The sequence below is a fragment of the Canis lupus genome, chromosome X (genome assembly GCF_003254725.2).
Source record: "Canis lupus dingo isolate Sandy chromosome X, ASM325472v2, whole genome shotgun sequence".
NCBI lineage: Eukaryota > Metazoa > Chordata > Mammalia > Carnivora > Canidae > Canis > Canis lupus.
The window spans coordinates 10,070,282-10,090,903 of NC_064281.1; the positions used below are offsets into that span (position 1 = coordinate 10,070,282).

The 20,622-nt window shown below is 41.7% G+C and overlaps 1 protein-coding gene across 6 annotated transcripts in view; it reads left to right on the forward strand.

Moving 5' to 3' along the window:
* Positions 1 to 18,680, forward strand: part of RAB9A (RAB9A, member RAS oncogene family) — a 52,300-nt gene extending 33,620 nt beyond the window's left edge. For 3 of the 6 annotated variants that reach the window (XM_025436750.3, XM_035711321.2, XM_025436745.3), the window contains 3 exons: positions 12,774 to 12,882; positions 13,789 to 13,819; positions 17,576 to 18,680. In XM_025436750.3, the coding sequence (XP_025292535.1) occupies positions 17,607 to 18,212 (606 nt within the window). In that variant the 5' untranslated portion in view covers positions 12,774 to 12,882; positions 13,789 to 13,819; positions 17,576 to 17,606 and the 3' untranslated portion in view covers positions 18,213 to 18,680. Of the gene's footprint in view, positions 1 to 167; positions 260 to 6,673; positions 6,756 to 12,773; positions 12,883 to 13,788; positions 13,820 to 17,575 lie in introns of those variants that run through there. The other 3 variants (XM_025436760.3, XM_049107873.1, XM_049107874.1) reach the window with 2 other exon arrangements.
* The last annotated feature ends 1,942 nt before the right edge of the window (positions 18,681 to 20,622 follow it).

Here is a 20,622-nt window from a genome sequence, read left to right on the forward strand (position 1 = left end):
AAGAATCAAATTGAGAAGCCATTCTTGTCGAGCATCAAATTCTTCCTTACATTTAGCCATAGTAGACAGTAGCTATGCATGTATTGTACATGGGAATCAAGAAATAAATGAGAAATTTTTAAAAATGACTTTTGCATCATTTTTTTTTTCTTTCTGTTGTTTTCCAGCCGTTTTCACCATACCTGTCTAAGACTAGGCCCTTCAGGATATGTACTACTTCATTGTGGTGGTGAAAGTAACTGTTAGGTGAACTTTGGGGGTAAGTGATTGAGTCAGAAAGGTTTGGCTATCTTTTTAGGAATCACTGTGGTGAAAGTGTTATTCATGCAGCCAACATGGCATCTTTTGTGGGTAGCGTTGCTTTTGACTCATGTTGATGGACAGCATATTCTTTGTCAATTATAGATTTCTCTGCCTCTTATCAGTAGTTCTCTCCTATGAGGTAGAGGAGATGCTAAATTGTACACCTAAAAATGATTGCTATCATATGGGATCTAGCAAAGGAATGTGTATTCTTTGGAGGGGTTTTATTCTGGGAAGGATCAAAAGAAATTGGTGCAGGAACAACATCCATTGGCCTCAGAGGAACCTTGCTCGATGAGTAGTTGGCTTGCTACTCTGGCTAAGGTAGGTCACCACATTTCTTTCTTTGTAAAATGAGATGGGTGTATTTTATAATCTCTATGAGATTATATGACACCAAGTAGAGACATCAAATTATTGGCTTCCAAGTAGTTCAGCTCCAGGCAATTTGCTGGTTAAGCAGCAGGAGGAAATAAGCCAAATAGAAGTGTGCTTGTGTGTTTGAGAAACGCGTCTCACATGAAAGCTAGCTAGGTAATAAATTTGTTAGTCAAAACCAAGGACCAGAAAATAGGGCTTGTGACTAAGTAGGTCATCAACAGAGAACATTTATTAAGGATTTTCGGGGGCCAGGCGATGAGCTCATAAAATGCCTCAGGGAGTTTGGAAAGCTGTGATGCAGAAGCATGTTCTGAATACTTGAGAGAGGATGCCTGGGGGACCCGGGTGTGTAAGCTGGTGGAGGGGGCCTGACCTCTCCTTGTGTTGGGGAGGTAAAAGGCTGGAGGTAGTCCCAGGCCTGTGCTAGGGGTGCCCAGGCTCATTAGATAACTTAGAGGAGAAATCTCTGTTTCCCAGAATGAATCTTGATGTTGTACATGTTGTGAAAGTTGAGCTCTGGGCATTTCCACATTCTGTATTCTTTCATTGCTTTTTGTTAATTTTTGACCATGGTGGATACAGGGTTTAGATGCTGTTGCTTATCACGAACACAGAGAGGACAGCTAGAAGTAAATGCAAGTAAGCTGACAGATCGCCACGGAGTGGAGAAAGACGGGTGTGAGTTTTGAAAAAAATACAGAAATGAAGCAGGCAATTGAGGCTTCACATTCTGCCCTCACCAAACCCAGCTCACTTCATGATGGGGAGTCTGAACACAGACTCCACCTCTGTCCAAGGCCTGATGCCTTACAAATCTTTGTACTCGCTTGACAGGGGACAGAGAAACGGTATGGGACAACTTGATACACTCGTTCCGTGGCCACATTCGTTATCCACATGTGAGGGATAGCAGAGCAGTGTAAACCGACAGACTGAACTCTTAGGCCAATGTAAACTGAACTGTTTTAATTCCAAGTTCTTCTGAATTGGACTAGGATTTTGAGTACAGAGGCCAAAGTAGTTTTCTGAAGGTAGTTTTTACATGCACTGTCAGTGTTAGAGAAGCCCGAAAAAAGCCTTACAGATTCTCTTTCTAGAACTTGCTATGTAGAACACTTAGAGGAGTGTTGAAATGATTAAAAAGGTTCAAAAAAGTTAGAACTCACTGGGGTGTGGTGTGTAGCTGGCACCTGCTCTATTCTGTGCAGTTTCACGCTTGTGTATTTAATCAGAGTATTGATTAGATAAACATACCTGAAAATGCATACGTGGTTTAGTTGGAAGTCAGAACAGCAGAAGAACGGTTTGAGGACCACACATTGGTGAATGCAGAACATTCTCTGGAATGTGTTCCAGTATTTTTTAAAAGATTTTGGGGATCCCTGGGTGGCTCAGCGGTTTAGTGCCTGCCTTTGGCCCAGGGCGCAATCCTGGAGTTCCAGGATCAAGTCCCGCGTCCAGCTCCCAGTATGGAGCCTGCTTCTCCCTCTGCCTGTGTCTCTGCCTCTCTCTCTCTCTCTCTCTCTCTCTCTCTCTCTCATAAATAAATAAGTAAATCTTTAAAAAAATAATAAAATATTTTATTTGAGAGAGAGAATGAGAGAGAGAGAGAACTCACAGAGGAAAAGGGAGAATGAGACCCCCTCATTGAGCTGGGATGTGGGGCTCGGTCCCAGGATCCTGAGATCATGACCTGAGCCTAAGGCAGATGCTTCACCAACTGAGCCACCCAGGCACCCCGAGTTCCAGTAATATTAAATACACTTTCATAAATAGTTGTTGTGGAACAAACAGCTGCCACTTTCATGTCCTAATCCACTTTAATATTTGCGTACTACTTGATTTTTATCACCCTAGCCCTGGAAAACCCAGCTTTGCAAAGATAACAGTGTTATCAAAAGGAATGTGGTATAATCTAATGTTGAAACCATGAACTCCCTTGAGCACCAGCTTAGCTTACGTGATGTCTTAGATCAGCTTCCTCTGTATAGTTCCCTCAAAAATGTAAAAAAGCCTGCCCTGCCCCTGTTGCCTATGAGGACTATCACTTGATATTCTCTCCCTTGTTGTTCATAGGGTTTCATCCCCATTTTCTTCTGTACACACTTCTTTAGGAAGTAGATTTGTCTGTGGAGAAAGGGGCCACTAGGTGCAGAGCGGATGGTCATGGGGTCTTTGGCCTTTCAGGAGAAACCCTTGTGCTTTCAGCATGGCCAGCCTGCCTCAGTAACTGTCCAGAAGTGCCATTGTGCCTCTTCAGGTCTTCCATGGGAATCAGCCTTCTCATTGTTAGCTGCTTCTCCCTGAGTTAGCGTTCCTCATCTCTTCAGTTTGTCCTTACTAGAATATTTGCTTTCCATCTCAATTTCATTGCTGTCTCTCATCTACGGTTATTCCCCATTTCTTGTCCCTTCGGGTTTTTGTATTTTTTAGACTTTTTTAAAAAATATTTTATTTATCAGAGAGAGCGAGCAAGCAGGGGTAGGAGCAGAGGGAAAAGGAGAAACAGACTCCTGGTTGAGCAGGGAGCCTGATGGGGGGCTCGATCCCAGGACCCTGGGATCATGACCTGAGCTGAAGGCAGAAGCTCAACTGACTGAGCCATCCAGGCACCCCTATTTTCTAGACTTTTTCTGTCATTTGGTGGAAGTGAAGGTAACACATGGTCGACCTGCCCTGTTTAATTAGACTGCAGGAAGTTAATCTTTGTGAACTTGTGTTCATTGATGTGTAAAACATAGGGTGATAGTGTCCAACATGCAGGTGATTTGAAGGTGCTATATGCCAGGTACCTAGTAGATATTCAGTAAACAGTGGTGGCTAATATTACTATGGTCATAGCATTTATTATTTGAGCAAGCAAGACAATGGCAACAGGTAGGGAGAGAAGCGGACACATTCTTGTGTGGGTGAAGTGGATAAGACAGAAGAGATTTTGGAAATGGGGGAAATAATTAGCTTGGTTTTATATATGTTGAATTTGAACTGCCATCAGGGTACCACATGCACATATTTTAAAAGGGGTTGGAATTCTTGTCCCAAGGAGGGGGGAGGGTGGGGGTGGACTTTAGAAATCACTGAGTTTTATATCTCAGGAAAATGTGGTCTGCGAAGAGGTAAGGGCTTCAACCTTATGATATACCTACTCTAAGAGCTTGTTAGAAGAAGGAGTTGCAGAAAGCTAAGGGAAGTTTTTGTTTTTTCGCTTGTTTTTAAGATTTTATTTATTATTTATTTATTTATTGAGACACAGAGAGGGGTGGGGGCAGAGACATAGGCAGAGGGAGAAGCAGGCTCCATGCAGGGAACCCCACCTGGGACTCCAGAGTCTCCAGATCACACTGTGGGCTGCAGGCGGCGCTAAACCGCTGCGCCACCGGGGCTGCCCATAAGGGAAGTTTTATAGACCATTAAACAGAAAATTTTCAAGGTCACCACCAGGCTGTTTAGACCTAATAGAGGCAGTAATGGTGGCTGAGTTCTGGCTAACATTTGAAGGTTCCACTTATGCCTCTAGCTGGAGGTGTGATACTTCATTAGAATCTTTCCCAGTTGGGTCTCCATTTCCTTATTTATTTAAGAAAAATGTCTTGAGTACCCTTTGAGTTTTTATGTCATGTACATCCAGACAAATGGCTACATCTGAGAGAATTCACTGTGGAGGTGTTTTTCTGGAAGCATACACGGTGAAGTCCTAAGAGAAGCACTTTTCTCTTTATTTGCTTTGGGGCTGTGTGTACCCTAGGGCAATTCGATGAGGACTGAGGATTGGCCTTTAGGAGGTCTCTGGTGACTGCTGCTGACACACTGGGATAGAGAAGTTGGGAGCCTGTGTATAGTGAGTGGAGTGGAGAGTTGATCAGGCCTAGAGGTGAATTCAGTAGGTAGTGAAGCTTTTTGTAAGCAGTCAGCTCCATTCTCTTGGTTGGGGCAAACTGGGGCATCATTGATGGAGAAGTGGGATGAAGTGAACTTTCCTATAAGCTGCCTGCAAGTGCTCTTCTGTGTTTTCTCATTTTGACCTGGTGACCACTTCCCCACAGAATGGGCTCCTCTAATCTCATTGAGTGCTGTATGCTAGATGTATAGCTGTCCTCTTGAAATATATCTTGGGAAATCCCCACTCCTCTTAATTTTTCTTTCTTTCTTTTTTTTTTTTTTAGATTTTATTTATTTATTCATGAGACAGAGAGAAAGGCAGAGACACAGGCAGAGGGAGAAGCAGGCCTCCTGCAAGGAGCCCAATGTGGGATTCGATCTCAGATCCCAGGATCACGCCCTGAGCTGAAGGCAGACGCCCAACCGCTGAACCACCCAGGCGGCCCTCTTACTTAATTTCTTAACAGCCAAAAAGTTCTACTTTTTTGTGGCTCCATGTCTTGTGTGGTCATCTTTGTGTACTAACTCTTCCCTGGGTTTTTATGAAAGTCTGGCCCTTACCTTTTCTCCAAATTACAAAGACACCTGTTCTTACCTGACTTGAGGTGTAGGAATCAGTGTTCCCTTTAGTACAGCAGATCATTGTGGATCATATTTAATTTGTGTTTTGCTGCTTCAGTGCGTATTTCTAACATGCATATTTAAATTCATTTCTTTCACAATGCAGTCTTCCTGAAATACCTAGCTGGAATTTCCAATATTCCAATCTTGTGACCTTTATCCATTTCTTTGTCTTTGAATCGTCCCTTACAGTGCAACCTTAAACTATCTGAAGTACTTTAAACAACCTTAAACTAAAAAAAAAATCTCTTTATTATTGAACAGTTTAATTATCTTTCACAGGTAAATGTCTTATTATAGGTAGATTTATGTGTGTTCTTTTAAGGACCTCATTAAACAGAACAGAGAACAGAATGTTATCCTCACTTCCAGGATTAGCAGTTTCCCACGAGTAAGTCTGTTCACTGAACTGTCACAGTTCATGGTCAAAATGTAACATTAATAAAGTCCCACAGGTGAGGGAGAGAATGGGGAAATAGTGATGCCAAGTAAAGATGAAAGTCTGGAGGGTGTTATAACTTACAAACGGATCGTGTGTCATATACAAATGATGTAGGGGGCACCTGGCTGGCTCAGTCGGTAGAGCATGGGACTCTTGGTCTTGGGGGTTGTGAGTTCGAGCTCCATGTTGGTGATAGAGTTTACCTTAAAAAAAATTCATATACACATGCACATACAAATGATGTGAACATGTATTGATCATTTCAGATCCGTTTAAGAATCCGATGAAACTGAGTACCTAAGTGGTGGCTCAGTCAGTTAAGTGTCTGCTTTCGGTCAGGTCATGATTTCAGGGTCCTGGGATCGAGCCCCACTTCAGGCTCCCCACTCAGTGGGGAGTCTGCTTCTCCCTCTGCCTCTTCCCTGGCTTGTGCGTGGGTGCAGGCACACACGCGTGCTCTCTCTTTCTCTCTCAAATAAAATCTTTTTAAAGAATCAGATGAAACCCTTTGTACTCTTTCCAGAGAAAAGCTGAAGTGCACACTTCCATCTATACACCCAGCCTAATTTCACATGTCATTCTGGGAAGTGTTTTCCCCCTGCAGCTCCTTCATCGACTCCCCAATTATGCACACTATACCTGCACCATCCAATATCTGTGTGGCTGTTTAAATTTAAACTAATTAAAATTAAATAAAAATTAAAAATTCAGTTCATCAGACCAGCCACATTTCAGGTGTTCAATAGCCATGTGTGCTTAATGAGCTACCATAGTAGATAGTGCAGGAATAGAATATTTCCGGGCCGCCTGGGCGGCTCAGTGGTTTAATACCTGCCTTCGGCCCAGGGTGTGATCCTGGAGTCCCTGCGTGGGGCCTGCTTCTCCCTCTGCCTGTGTCTCTGCCTCTTTCTCTCTCTTTCTGTCTCATGAGTAAATAAATGTTTTTGAGAAAAATGGAAGAGAGTATCTCCGTCGTCACAGCAGGTTCTGTGTGGTCACGGTGCTCTGTATTTTCAGGATGGTTTAAGAAGACTTAGTTCCTTAACGTCTCTTTTTCCTCCACTCTCCACCACTGTGAATGATCAGTTCGTATACTTAACTGCAGAGGTGCCTTGTTTTAAGCAAAATTGTGAGTATGTCTTTTTTGAAACTTTAATCAAGTGACTTATCTTCAAAAAAGTACTTATGGGGACACCTGGGTGGCTCAAGCCATGATCTCAGGGTCTTGAAATTGAGCCTTGCATCAGGCTCCACGCTCAACAGACTCTACTTGAGATTCTTTCCCCCCTTCCCTCTGCCCTCCCCACTTGTGTTCTTTCTGTCTCTAAAATAAAATAATTTTTAAGAAAGTATTTATCGAAATAAGTTATTTAAATAGGGTGTGCTGCTGTGGCATTGCAATACTGTAGTTTGAGTTACAGTTTTCCCCTTCTCTCACTATCTCTGTCTGTGGGGTGACGTTCAGTGGTCAACTAGATGGTTAGTTTCATCTGGCAAGTTGTACCTTCAAGTTGGTCTCTTCCTATGGTATTTTGCCTAAGTCTTACCTGTGCCTGTGTGTGCGCACACGTTGACCTCTTGCTGTACAGATCTAGCACCCATTACACTTAGTGATTTCCTTGACTTTGTTCTTGCTCATGCATTTCAGCAAGATAACCAACAGAACTGGAAACAGCATGGAACTAATTAGACTGTTAAGTGAGACATACTGATATTAAGATTCAAGGAAATGAATACCGCTCTAGACAAAAATAGAAATAATTCAGATGGGCAGCCCCGGTGGCTCAGCGGTTTAGCGCCGCCTTCAGTCCAGGGCATCATCCCGGAGACCTGGGATCGAGCCCCACATCAGGCTCCCTGCATGGAGTCTGCTTGTGTCTCTGCCTCTCTCACTCTCTCATGAATAAATAAATAAAATATTTTAAAAAGTAATTCAGAGATTATCCATGCTTTTGTTTCCTTGGTTAGTTCCTTTCAGACTCAGAATAAGTGGTATGTCTCTAACTAGGACATTCAGGGTAAATGCAAAAGGAATGTGCGATTTTGAGGGGGAAAGATCTGTTCCTAAATTTAAACCAAGAGTGGTAAGTTCAATTTAAGTGTTTGGATGTGAGAACTAGTCAAGGAGTATGTATTTCACACCTGAGCTTTTGAGGAGAGCAGTTTACAAACCCAACCTACTCTCCCTTTGGCAACTTATTGGAGGAATATAGTCATTTTTAAAGTTCACCAGCTCCCTGTTAGAGCCAGTAGTACTTATTTTTAAAGTGATGTTTTTCATTGACACTTGCAAGAAAGAATCAATTTTTTTGTCCCTTCTCACACATTTTAATAGACTTCAAAAATAGAATGGTGGAAGAACTGAATAGCGAAAGAATTATAAGCACAAAAAGTACCAATAGAAAAATAAGAATAGAATAACGAGAATAAAGGAGGAAGTTACTACTCTTTGTTCTCAACTTTGCATTTATTTGATACATCACCATATGTAAAGTTTTGTACAGGATGTTGCAGAACCAAAAAAAGGACAAATGAATAGATAGAATTAGGTGTTGTGTAATTAGGGAGTTGACATTGTAATTAGGAAAGAGATGCATACATGTGTACTGACAGTGGTTAGAGTGCGAGTGAGAGCTATAATCAGGTGAAAATGATTATGAGAGCAAAGAAAAGAGGAAGATTAGGTTTCTGGGTGGGGGGCGGCAGCCTTCTTGGATGAGGTGATCTGAATTAAAGCCTTTGACTCGTATTTTCTTTTTCTTTTCTTTTTTTTCTTTTTTTTTATGAGAGAGAGAGAGAGATAGAGGCAGAGACACAGGCAGAGGGAGAAGCAGGCTCCATGCACGGGAGCCCGACATGGGATTCGATCCCGGGTCTCCAGGATCGCGCCCTGGGCCAAAGGCAGGCGCCAAACCGCTGCGCCACCCAGGGATCCCATGACTCGTATTTTCATAGGTGTCTAGGTGTGGGGAGGGAACTCCCAGTCCAAGATAAGGGCCTGAACAAAGACTTGACTGTAAATGCCTGTGATAGGTGTGGGGACAGTGAGTTATAGTTATATAATTGGGACAGGCTTGTAAACAATGTTGGATGGCCCTTTGAATGCCACACTGAAAAACCTTTTCATAATGAAAATAAGAAATAAATGAGGTTAGTTATCTATCTGTTAAGAATGGATGCAATTGAATCTATAAACAATAAAAGATGTCTGCTTTTGATTTCTACAAACATTCCTATTAGAGATTTTTATTTTCTATGCTTGGATCTGACTCCCTCTTGGTTTACTCTAATATATGGCTTTGGAAACCAGCAAGGGATTGGGAAAAGCCAGAGAAAAGGATACTACTGATATAAACTATTCATAAACAACTGGTAGTTAAAAGTATACGATAGAAATGTTGGGAAAATAAGTGTTGTGAAAAGGAAAGAGTTGACATACAGTGTTTATCTTCAGTTTTGAGTTATCTGTTGAAAACATAGTTCATTTTCTTTCCTGCCAGTGACCTACTTATCCATTTTCCAATTCAGATTAGTGTGTGCTGTATACAACATGTGTTGGTGCCAGCACCTGTATTGTAATCCTAAGGTATCTAGTGTGTGTGTAACTGGTTTATTGATTTAAAAGGACACTGTTAAAGGGACAAAGAGATCATTAGTGGCTTTGCATAAATCTCATTTTAGGGTCTTATTGCCAATTCTTAGGCCATATACATATTTGTGCATGTGCCTCTAAATATACGCCTATATTCTTTATCTGACTCACATACCATAACATTCACCCTGTTAATGTATACAATTGAGTGATTTTTAGTATATTCACAAAGTTGTGCAACCATCACCCACTGTCTAATTCCAGAATATTTTTGTCAACCCCTTCTACCCCCAAAAGAATCCCTGTATCCATTAGCAGTCACTCCCCATTTACCTCTCCCCTCCCATTTTCTGGAACCATGAATCTACTTTCTGTCAATGGATTTGCCTATTCTGAACGTTAGTGTCTGACTTCTTTTACTTAGTATAATATTTTTGAGATTCATCTATGTTGTTGCATGTATCAGTGCCTCATTTTTATGGCTGATTAATCTTCCCCTGTATGGATACACCACTTTTTTTTAAAGATTTTATTTATTTATTCATGATAGAGAGAGAGAGGCAGAAGCAGGCTCCATGTGGAGAGCCTGACGTGGGACTCGATCCGGGGACTCCAGGATCACGCGCTGGGCCAAAGGCAGGCACTAAACCACTGAGCCACCCAGGAATCCCCGGATACACCACATTTTAAAAAATATTTTTATTTATTTGAGAGAGAGTGTGTGTGTCTGGGAGCATGAGCCAGGGAAGGAGCAGAGGGAGAGGGAGAAGCAGGCCCCCCACTGAGCAGGAGCCCAATGAAGGACTCAGCCCCAGGACCCTGAGATCATGACCTGAGCTGAAGGCAGACATTCATCCAGCTGAGCCACCCAGTCACCCTGTATATGCCACGTTTTGTTGACCATTCAGTTGATGGACATTTGAGTGGTTTCTACTTTTTGGCTATTATGAATAATGCTGTTATGAACATATATGTACAAGTTTTTGTGTGGATGTATGTTTTCATTTCTCTTAGGTATCTACCTAAGAGAGGAATTGCTGGGTCATATGATAACTTTATGTTTAACTTTTTGAGGAACTGCCAGGCTATTTTCCGTTATCATTGCACTATTGCATCTTTTAAAAAAGATTTATTTATTTGGGAGAGAGAGATTGTGGGCCCACGCAAGCGGGGGAGAGGGGCAGAGAGGGAGAATCTTCAAGCAGACTCCCCACTGAGCATGGACTCCCATGTGGGGCTCATTCACGACCCATGAGATCATGACATGAGCTGAAACTAAGAGTCTGATGTTCAGTTGACTGAGCCATTCAGGTGCCCCCTTGCAGACTTTAATGTAAACTCTTGTAGGCTTTTATATGATGTGATTGTGGTATGCATGCTGTTTTATCACTCAACAATAGCATATTTCTACAGTCCCACCTTTCCATGTTTCCTCAGGGAGTGCAAAACATCCCCAATTAGGCATTTAGGGCATTTGCTCTACTGTTTACATTTTTGCAGTTTGATTGATTGATTTTTCTTTTTGGGACAATTTTAGAATAGTATGGGGATGTATTTTTGCTATAGTTTAGATAATTTTTTTAAGGTTTTATTTATTCATGAGAGACACACAGAGAGAGACAGGCAGAGGGAGAAGCACGCTCCATGCAGGAGCCTGATGTGGGACTGGATCCAGGAACTCCAGGATCACGCCCTGAGCCAAAGGCAGACGCTCAACTGCTGAGCCACCCAGGCGTCCCTATAGTTTAGATAATCAATAATTTGGGGAAAAGTATGAGCATTTTTGTGATGGTATAATGTGCTTCCACGAAACTGAATCTATTTATTTTTAAAGATTTTATTTATTCATGAGAGACAGAGAGAGGCAGAGACACAGGGAGAGGAAGAAGCAGGCTCCTCGCAGGGAGCCCGATGTGGGACTCGATCCTGGGGATCCAGGATCACACCCTGGACTGAAAGCAGACGCTCAACCGCTGAGCCACCCAGGCATCCCAACTGAATCTTTTTTTTTTTTTTTTTTTTGTAATTTTTATTTATTTATGATAGTCACACAGAGAGAGAGAGAGGCAGAGACACAGGCAGAGGGAGAAGCAGGCTCCCTGTGGGGAGCCCAATGAGGGACTTGATCCCAGGATCATGACCTGAGCCCAAGGCAGAGGCTCAACCACTGAGCCACCCAGGTGTCCTGAAACTGAATCTTTTAAGACAGCATGTTTCTTTTGTTTTAATTTTTTTTTTAGATTTTATTTTCTTTTTCTAAGTAATCTCTACACCCAGCATGGAACTCCACCTCACAACCCCAAGATCAAGAATCTCATTCTGCATCGACTGAGCCAGCCAGGTGCCCCCAAGTATGTTTCATTTTTATTAGACATAATAGGCATGCAAATTTCATCATTATTACCTCTGCACTTAGAGGTATGTACAGGGTGCTTTAGGAATGTGGGGGAAGGGACGTCAGTGGGAGATGAGGTCTAGCTGCATCTATAGGGGTGAGCAGGAGTTAGCCAGGTAGCAAGAGGAAAGGATCAAAAGGAGGTGAAGTATATAACCACAGAGTGACTATCTTACTCCAAGGTCACCTGCAAGGCAGAAAAGGCACCATTTTCAATCCCAAAGCCAGCTGGAAGGGATCATAAGGGCATCCACTGAAGCTCTACCTGAGGCCTTCCTCTTTCCTCGCCTCAGCCATTTACCTTTCTAGACTTCATATCTGATCAGGTTCCCTGCTGCTGAAGCTATTTCAGTGCTCTCATCTTTCCAGGGGTGTAGGCAGAAACCCTGCCCATGCGTCTCAGGCCCTGCCTGCTCCAGGGCCACTCCCTCCGGGCCTGTGTATAGCACTCCTCCCTCTCTGGGCTCCCGGTTCTCAGGCCTGCCTGGGGTTCTCCCTGATGTTGGGCTGCCTTCATTGCTTCCTGGCTCCGCCCTCCTCTGCTTTTCTCAGGGTTGTCTCCTCCTGTTGCTGAGCTTAGCCTGTGATCAAACTGACCTACCCTGGGTCAAATCCCGCTACCGTGGAAGCAGATCTTGGTGAGGCTGCTCTCTATGGACAGCATGCAGCTAAAATGATCATTCCACAAAAATGCCCTTTGCTTAAAGAAGATGTGTGTTGGGAGTAAAACCTTTGGCTTAGACTAAGAGGGGCTAGCGCTTTAGCCCAGCTTCCCACATAATCCGTCACTCACTTGAATTTGGTCTCTAGGGCCAGGATCCTTTGGCTTCCTCATGTCTGCCTGCATTATCTTCTTATTTGTTTTGCTGAAGACTCTTACTGAAATTTGACTTAAGAAATGGTCATGAAAGAAACCTTTCCTTAAAACTGCCAGTAAAGGACAGCCGCAGTGACTCAGCAGTTTAGCTCCACCTTCAGCCCAGAGTGTGATCCTGGAGACCTGGGATCGAGTCCCAAGTCAGGCTCCTTGCATGGAGCCTGTTTCTACCTCTGCCTGTGTCTCTGCTTCTCTCTGTGTGTGTGTCTCTCATGAATAAATAAATAAATAAAAATTTAAAACAACTGCCAGTAAAGACTTCTTCATGTTGTTCATTCCGCAGAAACTTCCTGCACTCCTATTATGAGCCTGGCACTGTGGTGAAAAGCTGTTCCCTCTTGTCCGTGACCAAGTGAATCTGACCAAGTGAATCTTCCCAACGGCCCTGGGAGGTAGGTACTGTTGTTGCCATTGTCTTGTGAGCTTTGGAATGTCAAGTAGCTTGCCCAGGGGTGTGTGCTCTTGGCCTTTGGCAAGAACCATTCTCCTTTCTGACAGTAGGCTACTCTTTTGTGGCAAGAAAGTTTTCACCTCTACCTTGGCTGCCCAGAAGCTTCATGACACAGCGCTGCTTTAGCCTTAGTCTAGCTTTTCCTGTGTTGCATTGGTGTCCATCCCTCTCGTGACCCTTCTTTTTTCTTGTTTGTGTTAGCTCTATTTAATTCTTTGGAATAGGATTATTCTAAGCCACTCAACGTTTGGGCAAATTTTGAAGAATGACTGACATATTTTATACTTTTTTTTCTAAAAAGAATTTTACAGTTGTCTGAGTGTGAAACTTCGAATGGGAAGAAATCAGAGAGAGGGACAAACTTTGAACTCTGGGAAACAAACTGAGGGTTGCTGGGGGGGAGATGGATAGGGGGAAATGGGCTAACTGGGTGATGGACATTAAGGAGGGCACATGATGTGATGAGCACTTGGTGTTACACACAACTGATAAATCTGCACACTACATCTGAAACTAAGTGTGTACTTTATGTTGGCTAATTGAACTTAAATTTGAAAAAAGGGTGGGCAGGTGAAAAACTTCTTGAAAAAACAGTGATTTAAAATGTAGTATTTGATATTTGATTCTAGGATTTTTTTTTTAAGGCTGAGAAAGGTCATGGAGAGCTTTTAGGTGTGGTTTTCCTTTTATTCATTTATTTATTGGTTTTCCTTTTAAATTAAGGATCTAGGTGCTAATAGAAGTCAGATATTCATTCACATTTTAATTTTTATTTTTACCCTTAAAACTCTTGAGAACAAATTGAAAGTACATTGCTAAGGTGAGCTTTGTAACTTTTTCTTTGCAGGTAATGATGCTGCTTGAACTGAACAATTAAGGTAACATTTATGACCTATGTAATATGCTTTTCTTATTCAGGTTTCTTTATCAAATTTAGCTGAATTGTTAAAGTCATGTTTTTAACCTTGGTGAAGATTATTATTGCCTGTGGGCAATCACTCCAAACTGCAGAGTATAAAAGACTTTACAGGGATCCCTGGGTGGCACAGCGGTTTGGCGCGGGCCTTTGGCCCAGGGCGCGATCCTGGAGACCCGGGATCGAATCTCACGTCAGGCTCCCGGTGCATGGAGCCTGCTTCTCCCTCTGCCTATGTCTCTCCCTCTCTCTCTCTCTGTGACTATCATAAATAAAAAAAAAAAAAAAAAAAATTAAAAAAAAAAAAGACTTTACATTATATTTTAATGTAAGTTCTGAAAGTAACATAACAGGGATACCTTTGTTCATTCAACTTCTACTAAAGTTTCAAAGGGTTTTACTATTTTTAGAAAAGAAAAAGTATTTTTAATGTCTCTGAGCCAGTTAGTGGTTATGTTAATGTATAGATTGCCTGAAGCTAGCTTTTGTTGGAGTCCATGGGAAATAAGATGGCTTATATAATTATCTGTATCACCATGTATGTTTATATACAACTCTATAGTAAGAATCAGAGAAATGTTTATATATATAAATTAGTTGTTTTATCAAATGCCAGCATACTCGCAAATAGGATATCTGTGAAGCCCTAGATTATAGAAGGGAAATGCAAAAAAAAAAAAAAATTGTACCTCACTTCCTGATGCCCGGGTCTAGCATACCTCAAATTTGTTTAATCAGAATAATGGCACCAATTAGGAAATCCCACACTATTATGAAAAAAGAAAACTGTGTCAAAGTGTCCTGATAAAATTATAAATGACAAATCTCAAGGCATGTCTAGCACTTAACTTGGTAGATATGTGCAACCAGTCATCTGGATGGAGGTTATTAGATTGCATAATCTGCTTTATAATTTGATGTGAAAATCCTAACAGTTCAATGCTCTGCAGTAAAACTTTATGTCTGGCAAGGTAATTAGAGACTTATTCAAATACTAGGATAGATGGTATACTAGAATCACGCACATCTCTTACATCCTCATAGCATAGCATGGAACTTTTGTGTTTATATATCTTGAAAATCTTGTGAAAAGAACAACCTTGGAATGGGGGCTGCTGGGAAAGGTTCCCAGTGTTGGTGAGACCATGTTGATTGGTTCTGAGGGCTCAGCAGTTAAGTGGAGTAGGATCCCCAGCAGAGGAAACAACATGTGCCACGGTGAGGGCAAGTCGAAAATGAAGAACAGAGCTAGGTGTCTTGTCTTAGAAGTTGGATTTAGACCTGAATCTCTGGAGAACCACTGAAGAGTGTTAAGGATAGGGCATTAGACCAGTGGTGTCCTCATATCAGAATAGCTGGTGTACATTTTTGGTTTTGTTAGTCTTTTTTTTCTGTAAATTGAAATTGTTTAAGCAAGATTGCAAAGAGTTAAAGGAACTGACTTATCAAGTTGTTACGTATGTCAGGAAATTAAAGGGGCTTGAGATCGTTTGTTTCTTCTCTAACATGAATTTAGTTTGGACATTGGGCAGAGCAATCCACTTAAGTCAAAAAAGTCTCTAAGAGCTAAGTACTTTGCCTCACAGTTTTGTTTGACCAATTTAAATTGTATCAGTTATAGCAGTAATTACTGTAGTGGTAATTTTTTTTGCAGTAGTAATAATTTAAAAGAGCCAGTAAGACTTAGGGATAAGTTGCTACAGATTTTACCAGAATAGTATATCGTGTAGTTGGAAATGCAGAATTCTTACACATTACAGGAAATATTTAATTTTATTTTACAGGGTCACATTTGCCATATAATCAGGAGATTGCCAGATAATGTTTACTGCAGTGAATTTGCAAATCCATCCTGGTCAATAGAACAATTCTTATTCATGTCTTTGTTACCTTCCCATTGAGGGATTCACAATATCCACTTACTTTCTTTTTTTAAAACAATATTTTATTTATTTATTCATGAGAAAGAGAGAGAGAGAGAGAGAGGCAGAGACACAGAGGGAAAAGCAGGCTCCACGCAGGGAGCCCCACGTGGGACTTGATCCTGGGACTCCAGGATCACGCCCTGGGCCGAAGGCAGGCGCTAAACCGCTGAGCCACCCAGGGATCCCCACAATATCCACTTTCATGTTAAAGTTAATTACCATTTTTGCTCTAGAACTGTGCTGGCCATTACAACAGCTATTGCCTCTTTAAATGTGACTGTTCAAATTAGTTGCAATTAAATAAGATTTAAAATTCAGTTCCTCATTCCCTCCAGCCACAAGTCAAGTGCTCAGTAGTCCCCTGTGGCTAGTGGCTGCCATATTGGACAGTGCAGATGGAGGATATTTCCCATCATTACAGAAAATTTTGTTAGTGCTACTCCAAAGGTTGTCTTCTTTTACAAATGTATATATACTTTAAAAAGCCAGGCAATAGTGAAGTATTTATAGATTAAATAATATAATTTGATTCAAAATAACTGGGAAAAATGGAAGGTTATGGAAGAAACAGTTTTGCCATAGGTTGATAATTGACAAAGCTAGGTTTGGGATCCATGGGGGTTTCATTATATTATTCTCATTCAGAAATTTTGTGTATGTTTGAAATTTTCCGTAATAAAGAATAAAAACAGAAGCCTTAAATAGGAACAGTGCTCACTCCAGTGCTTAGAAGTAGCCATCTGTAAAATGGGCATCTGAAATTCTACCCCATACAGGTTGGTTCCTGTGGTGTAGGGAAATATTTAATCCTGCCCCAGGGCTTCTCCAAAAGGGCATGTAGAGTACCACATTTTTTTCAAAGGTTTTTATTTATTTATTTTGACGGAGAGAGAGAGCACAAGCAGGGGTTAGTGGCAGAGGGAGAGAGAGAAGCAGGGAGTCCGACGCAGGGCTCCATCCCAGGACCCTGGGATTGTGGCCTGAGCCAAAAAGCAACTGAGCCACCCAGGCACACCTAGAGTGTACCACATTTTTAAGGTTTATCTCATTCCTCTGAAAACACAGAAGTGACAGCCCTGGTTTGCATTTATTAGCAGTTGGAACTGCCCAAATGAGTCTTGTGGGTAGAATGTGCTAGATTATAATATTCTATTAAAAAATTCCATTGCTGCTGTCATTAATTTTAGCAAAGTCCAGATAGTGTTCCTAATGAAGAGAATGGAGTTCATTTACTCAATTGTTGGCTTATTTTTGTTCACAGCCAGATCAGTCAGCTTCTGTGTTTGGTTTCCTGGTTACCAGCTCCTATGGTGATAGCATTGGAAGAGAGAAAGGGGAGGTCATTGAGAAAACCCTTGGCATAAGACGAAAGCCATCAATAAAACTGTCACTGTGCCACCGAAGGGTTGTTTGAAGTTGTTACAAACACCTGCGTACTTTGGTCTCCTGCTGCATCTCTAACAAATAGTGGCAGGGCTTATTGTGAGTAGAGAGAAATGGTTGAGGGCAAGGTCTTTGGGGTGAGACTTGGCTTTGAGTGCCCGCCTCAGTCAGTTGTGGCCCACGGAGGGGGAAGACTGAGCCCTCACCGGCTGTCTTAGGGAACAGCAGTAGAGCTGTGCCTGGTACGTGCTTGAGTGCTCAGGATAGGACAGCTGTGGCTATTAGGTCTTTTCTGTACAGAAAGGAATGGGTACTCTGCATTTTATTTCCTTTATGCGCTGATATTCATAGGATCGTGTAGAGAAATGTACAGGTCTAAAGGAATGTAATGGTACCTTTTTATTTTACAGAGTTCTAAAGTCAAAGATCTTGAGATCAATAATGGCAGGAAAATCTTCACTTTTTAAAGTAATTCTCCTTGGAGATGGTGGAGTTGGGAAGAGCTCTCTAATGAACAGATATGTGACCAATAAGTTTGATACCCAGCTCTTCCATACAATAGGTGTAGAATTTTTAAATAAAGATTTGGAGGTGGATGGACATTTTGTTACCATGCAGATTTGGGACACAGCCGGTCAAGAGCGATTCAGAAGCCTGAGGACGCCGTTTTACAGAGGTTCTGACTGTTGCCTGCTCACTTTTAGTGTTGATGATTCTCAGAGCTTCCAGAACTTGAGTAACTGGAAGAAAGAATTCATATATTATGCAGATGTGAAAGAGCCCGAAAGCTTTCCTTTTGTGATTTTGGGCAACAAGATCGACATAAGTGAACGACAAGTGTCTACAGAAGAAGCCCAAGCTTGGTGCAGGGACAACGGCGACTATCCTTACTTTGAAACAAGTGCAAAAGATGCCACAAATGTCGCAGCAGCCTTTGAGGAAGCTGTTCGAAGAGTGCTTGCTACTGAGGATAGGTCAGATCACCTGATTCAGACAGACACAGTCAGCCTGCACCGAAAGCCCAAGCCTAGCTCATCTTGCTGTTGATCATTAGAGAGGTTCCCTGTGCGATCTAACCAACTTACACACACATACACGAAAAATCACAGGGTGGAGAAGAGAATTAGCATTTGCAGCAATGGATCACCTACTCATAAAATTAAACTAACCATATTGCTGCTTTGTTAGTGGGTGGGAGAAGGGACACATCCACTCATGGAAGAATCAATTTACTCAGTAGTGGCACCTTACATTTATAAATTGTAATGGTTGTCTAATAACGTTTAATTTAAATATGTAAGTTACAGAGCTAATAAACGAGATGATCAAGACTTTAATTACAATTAAAACACTTGAATATTCTGGAAGTTAATGTTTTTTTTTTCCCCTGGGAAAATGGAGAACTACTTTTTATATGTGTATATTTTTGTGTAATTAGCATTTAATTCCTGGTTGAGGGGGGAAAAGATTCCCTAAAGCAATAATGTTAAATAATAAAGATTAAAATCTAATGCATTTGCATTGTGGTTATTTGATTACTTCTTCATTCTCTTTAAAATTATTTAAGTGTTCACATTTTCATTCTCCTTATCAGAATTGATCTCAGTAATCACTCGTCATTTGTGTGCCACATGCAGGACCCCCACCCCCAACACAGAAGCCAGCTTTATCACTCTTAGAGGAAAAACTAAGGCTTGTACTTTGTGTGAAGGTAAACATCTTCGTTCAGCACATTTTTATTCATTACTGCTTTCTCTATCATTGAACACTGTTTAGTGATTTGCTCTCAAGGAGATTTTGATAAAGCCAATTACAGTGCACATGGTGTGCCATTTGTGCCCGTCCCATCCCACAGAGGCAAACCAGCTCATTGTGGGTTACCAGGACATGCTGGGGCAGGGTTATCAAGCCCTACTCATTGGGAGCCACTGAAAAAGAGTAGCAGTATCATTCAGTAACCAAGTTTTTGAAAGTCTAATCTAACATAACACAATTTGGCTATACGCAAACATTTTCACATTTTGAATTTGGGGAAATTAAATCTTCATATTCTCATATTACAGATAGTTGTTTTTATCATTTATAATCAATTTCTCCCCCCTCCCAAAAGTGTAATCCACCATCAAAAACAAAACAAAACAAAACGGGGACACCGGGGTGGCTCAGGGGTTAGGGACCTGCCTTTGACTCAGGGCATGATCCCGGAGTCCTGGGAAGGAGTCCCGCATCGGGCTCCCTGCGGGGAAGCCTGCTTCTCCCTTTGCCTGTGTCTCTGCGTCCTTCATGAATAAATAAAGTCTTAAAAAAAAAAATAGGAATCCACTAACAGGTTGATGTATATTCTATATTCTTTTTTTTCTCTAGGGGATTTGCTTTGTTTTTTTCAATCAAAAGTGTGCCCATTGTTTTGTGACTTGCTCTTTCCTCTTAATATATGTAGACATACTTTGATTATAGTATATCTACCTCAATTTTCAGCTGTACGGATGCTTGTACGGATGCTTACCAATTTATTCAAACCATTCTCTAGTGACACACATCCATCCAGCAGCAGTATACGAAAGTGCCAGTTTCCCACAGGTTCAATAGCGGGTATTAGTAAATTTTTCATTTTTTGAATAGACAAGTCACGTTTCAAAATCATAAGGGACATATCTCTACCCTTGTCACTCAGTTCCTGTCCCTGGAGGCAGCATGTGTCCATTTCTTAGGTATCAAGCTAGATACTTAGTATGTAAGGAAAGCATATTGTAGTAGTTTGCTAGGGCCGCCGTAACAGAATGCAGACTTGAGTGGCTTAAGCAGTGGGAATTTCTCATCGCTCTGGAGGCTGTAAGTCCAAGATCAAGGTGTTGGTAGGTTTAGTTTCTCCTAAGATCTCTCTCCATGGCTTGCAGATGACCTTTCCTCTGTGTGCAGCACCCCACCCCCTTATCATATGACCATGTCTCTGTCCCAAATTTCCTCCTCTCGCGAGGACACTAGTCAGATGGGATTAGGGCCACCCTAATGGGCTCTTCTTAATCACCTCTTTAAGGGCCCTGTCTCCAAATACAGTCATATTCTGAGGGACTGGGGGCTAGGGCTGCAACATGAGTTGGGGACACATATCAGCCCATAATACATATGTGGGTATTTACATAATGTATATTTGGTTCTTGTATAGATTAAACATACTTTGCTGGTTTTTAAAAAAAAACAGCTTTTCAGTAACCTTTTTTCAGCTAAATACTCAGGGATTCCTTGCTATTCAAGAGGTCTAGAGCTAGGAGGCAAAAAATGGTCAAGGGAACCGATCTTCATGTGTGTAAAAAGACAGGCTGGTGGGAAGGGAGAATAATCCAGTTTAACACCGAGACTCCAGGTGATCCATGAACGGGCTAGCTGACCAAGCACAGTCCTGAAATGTGACAACTAAGGAGGAACGAAACCTGACCATCACTTCGGCCTTCAGAGA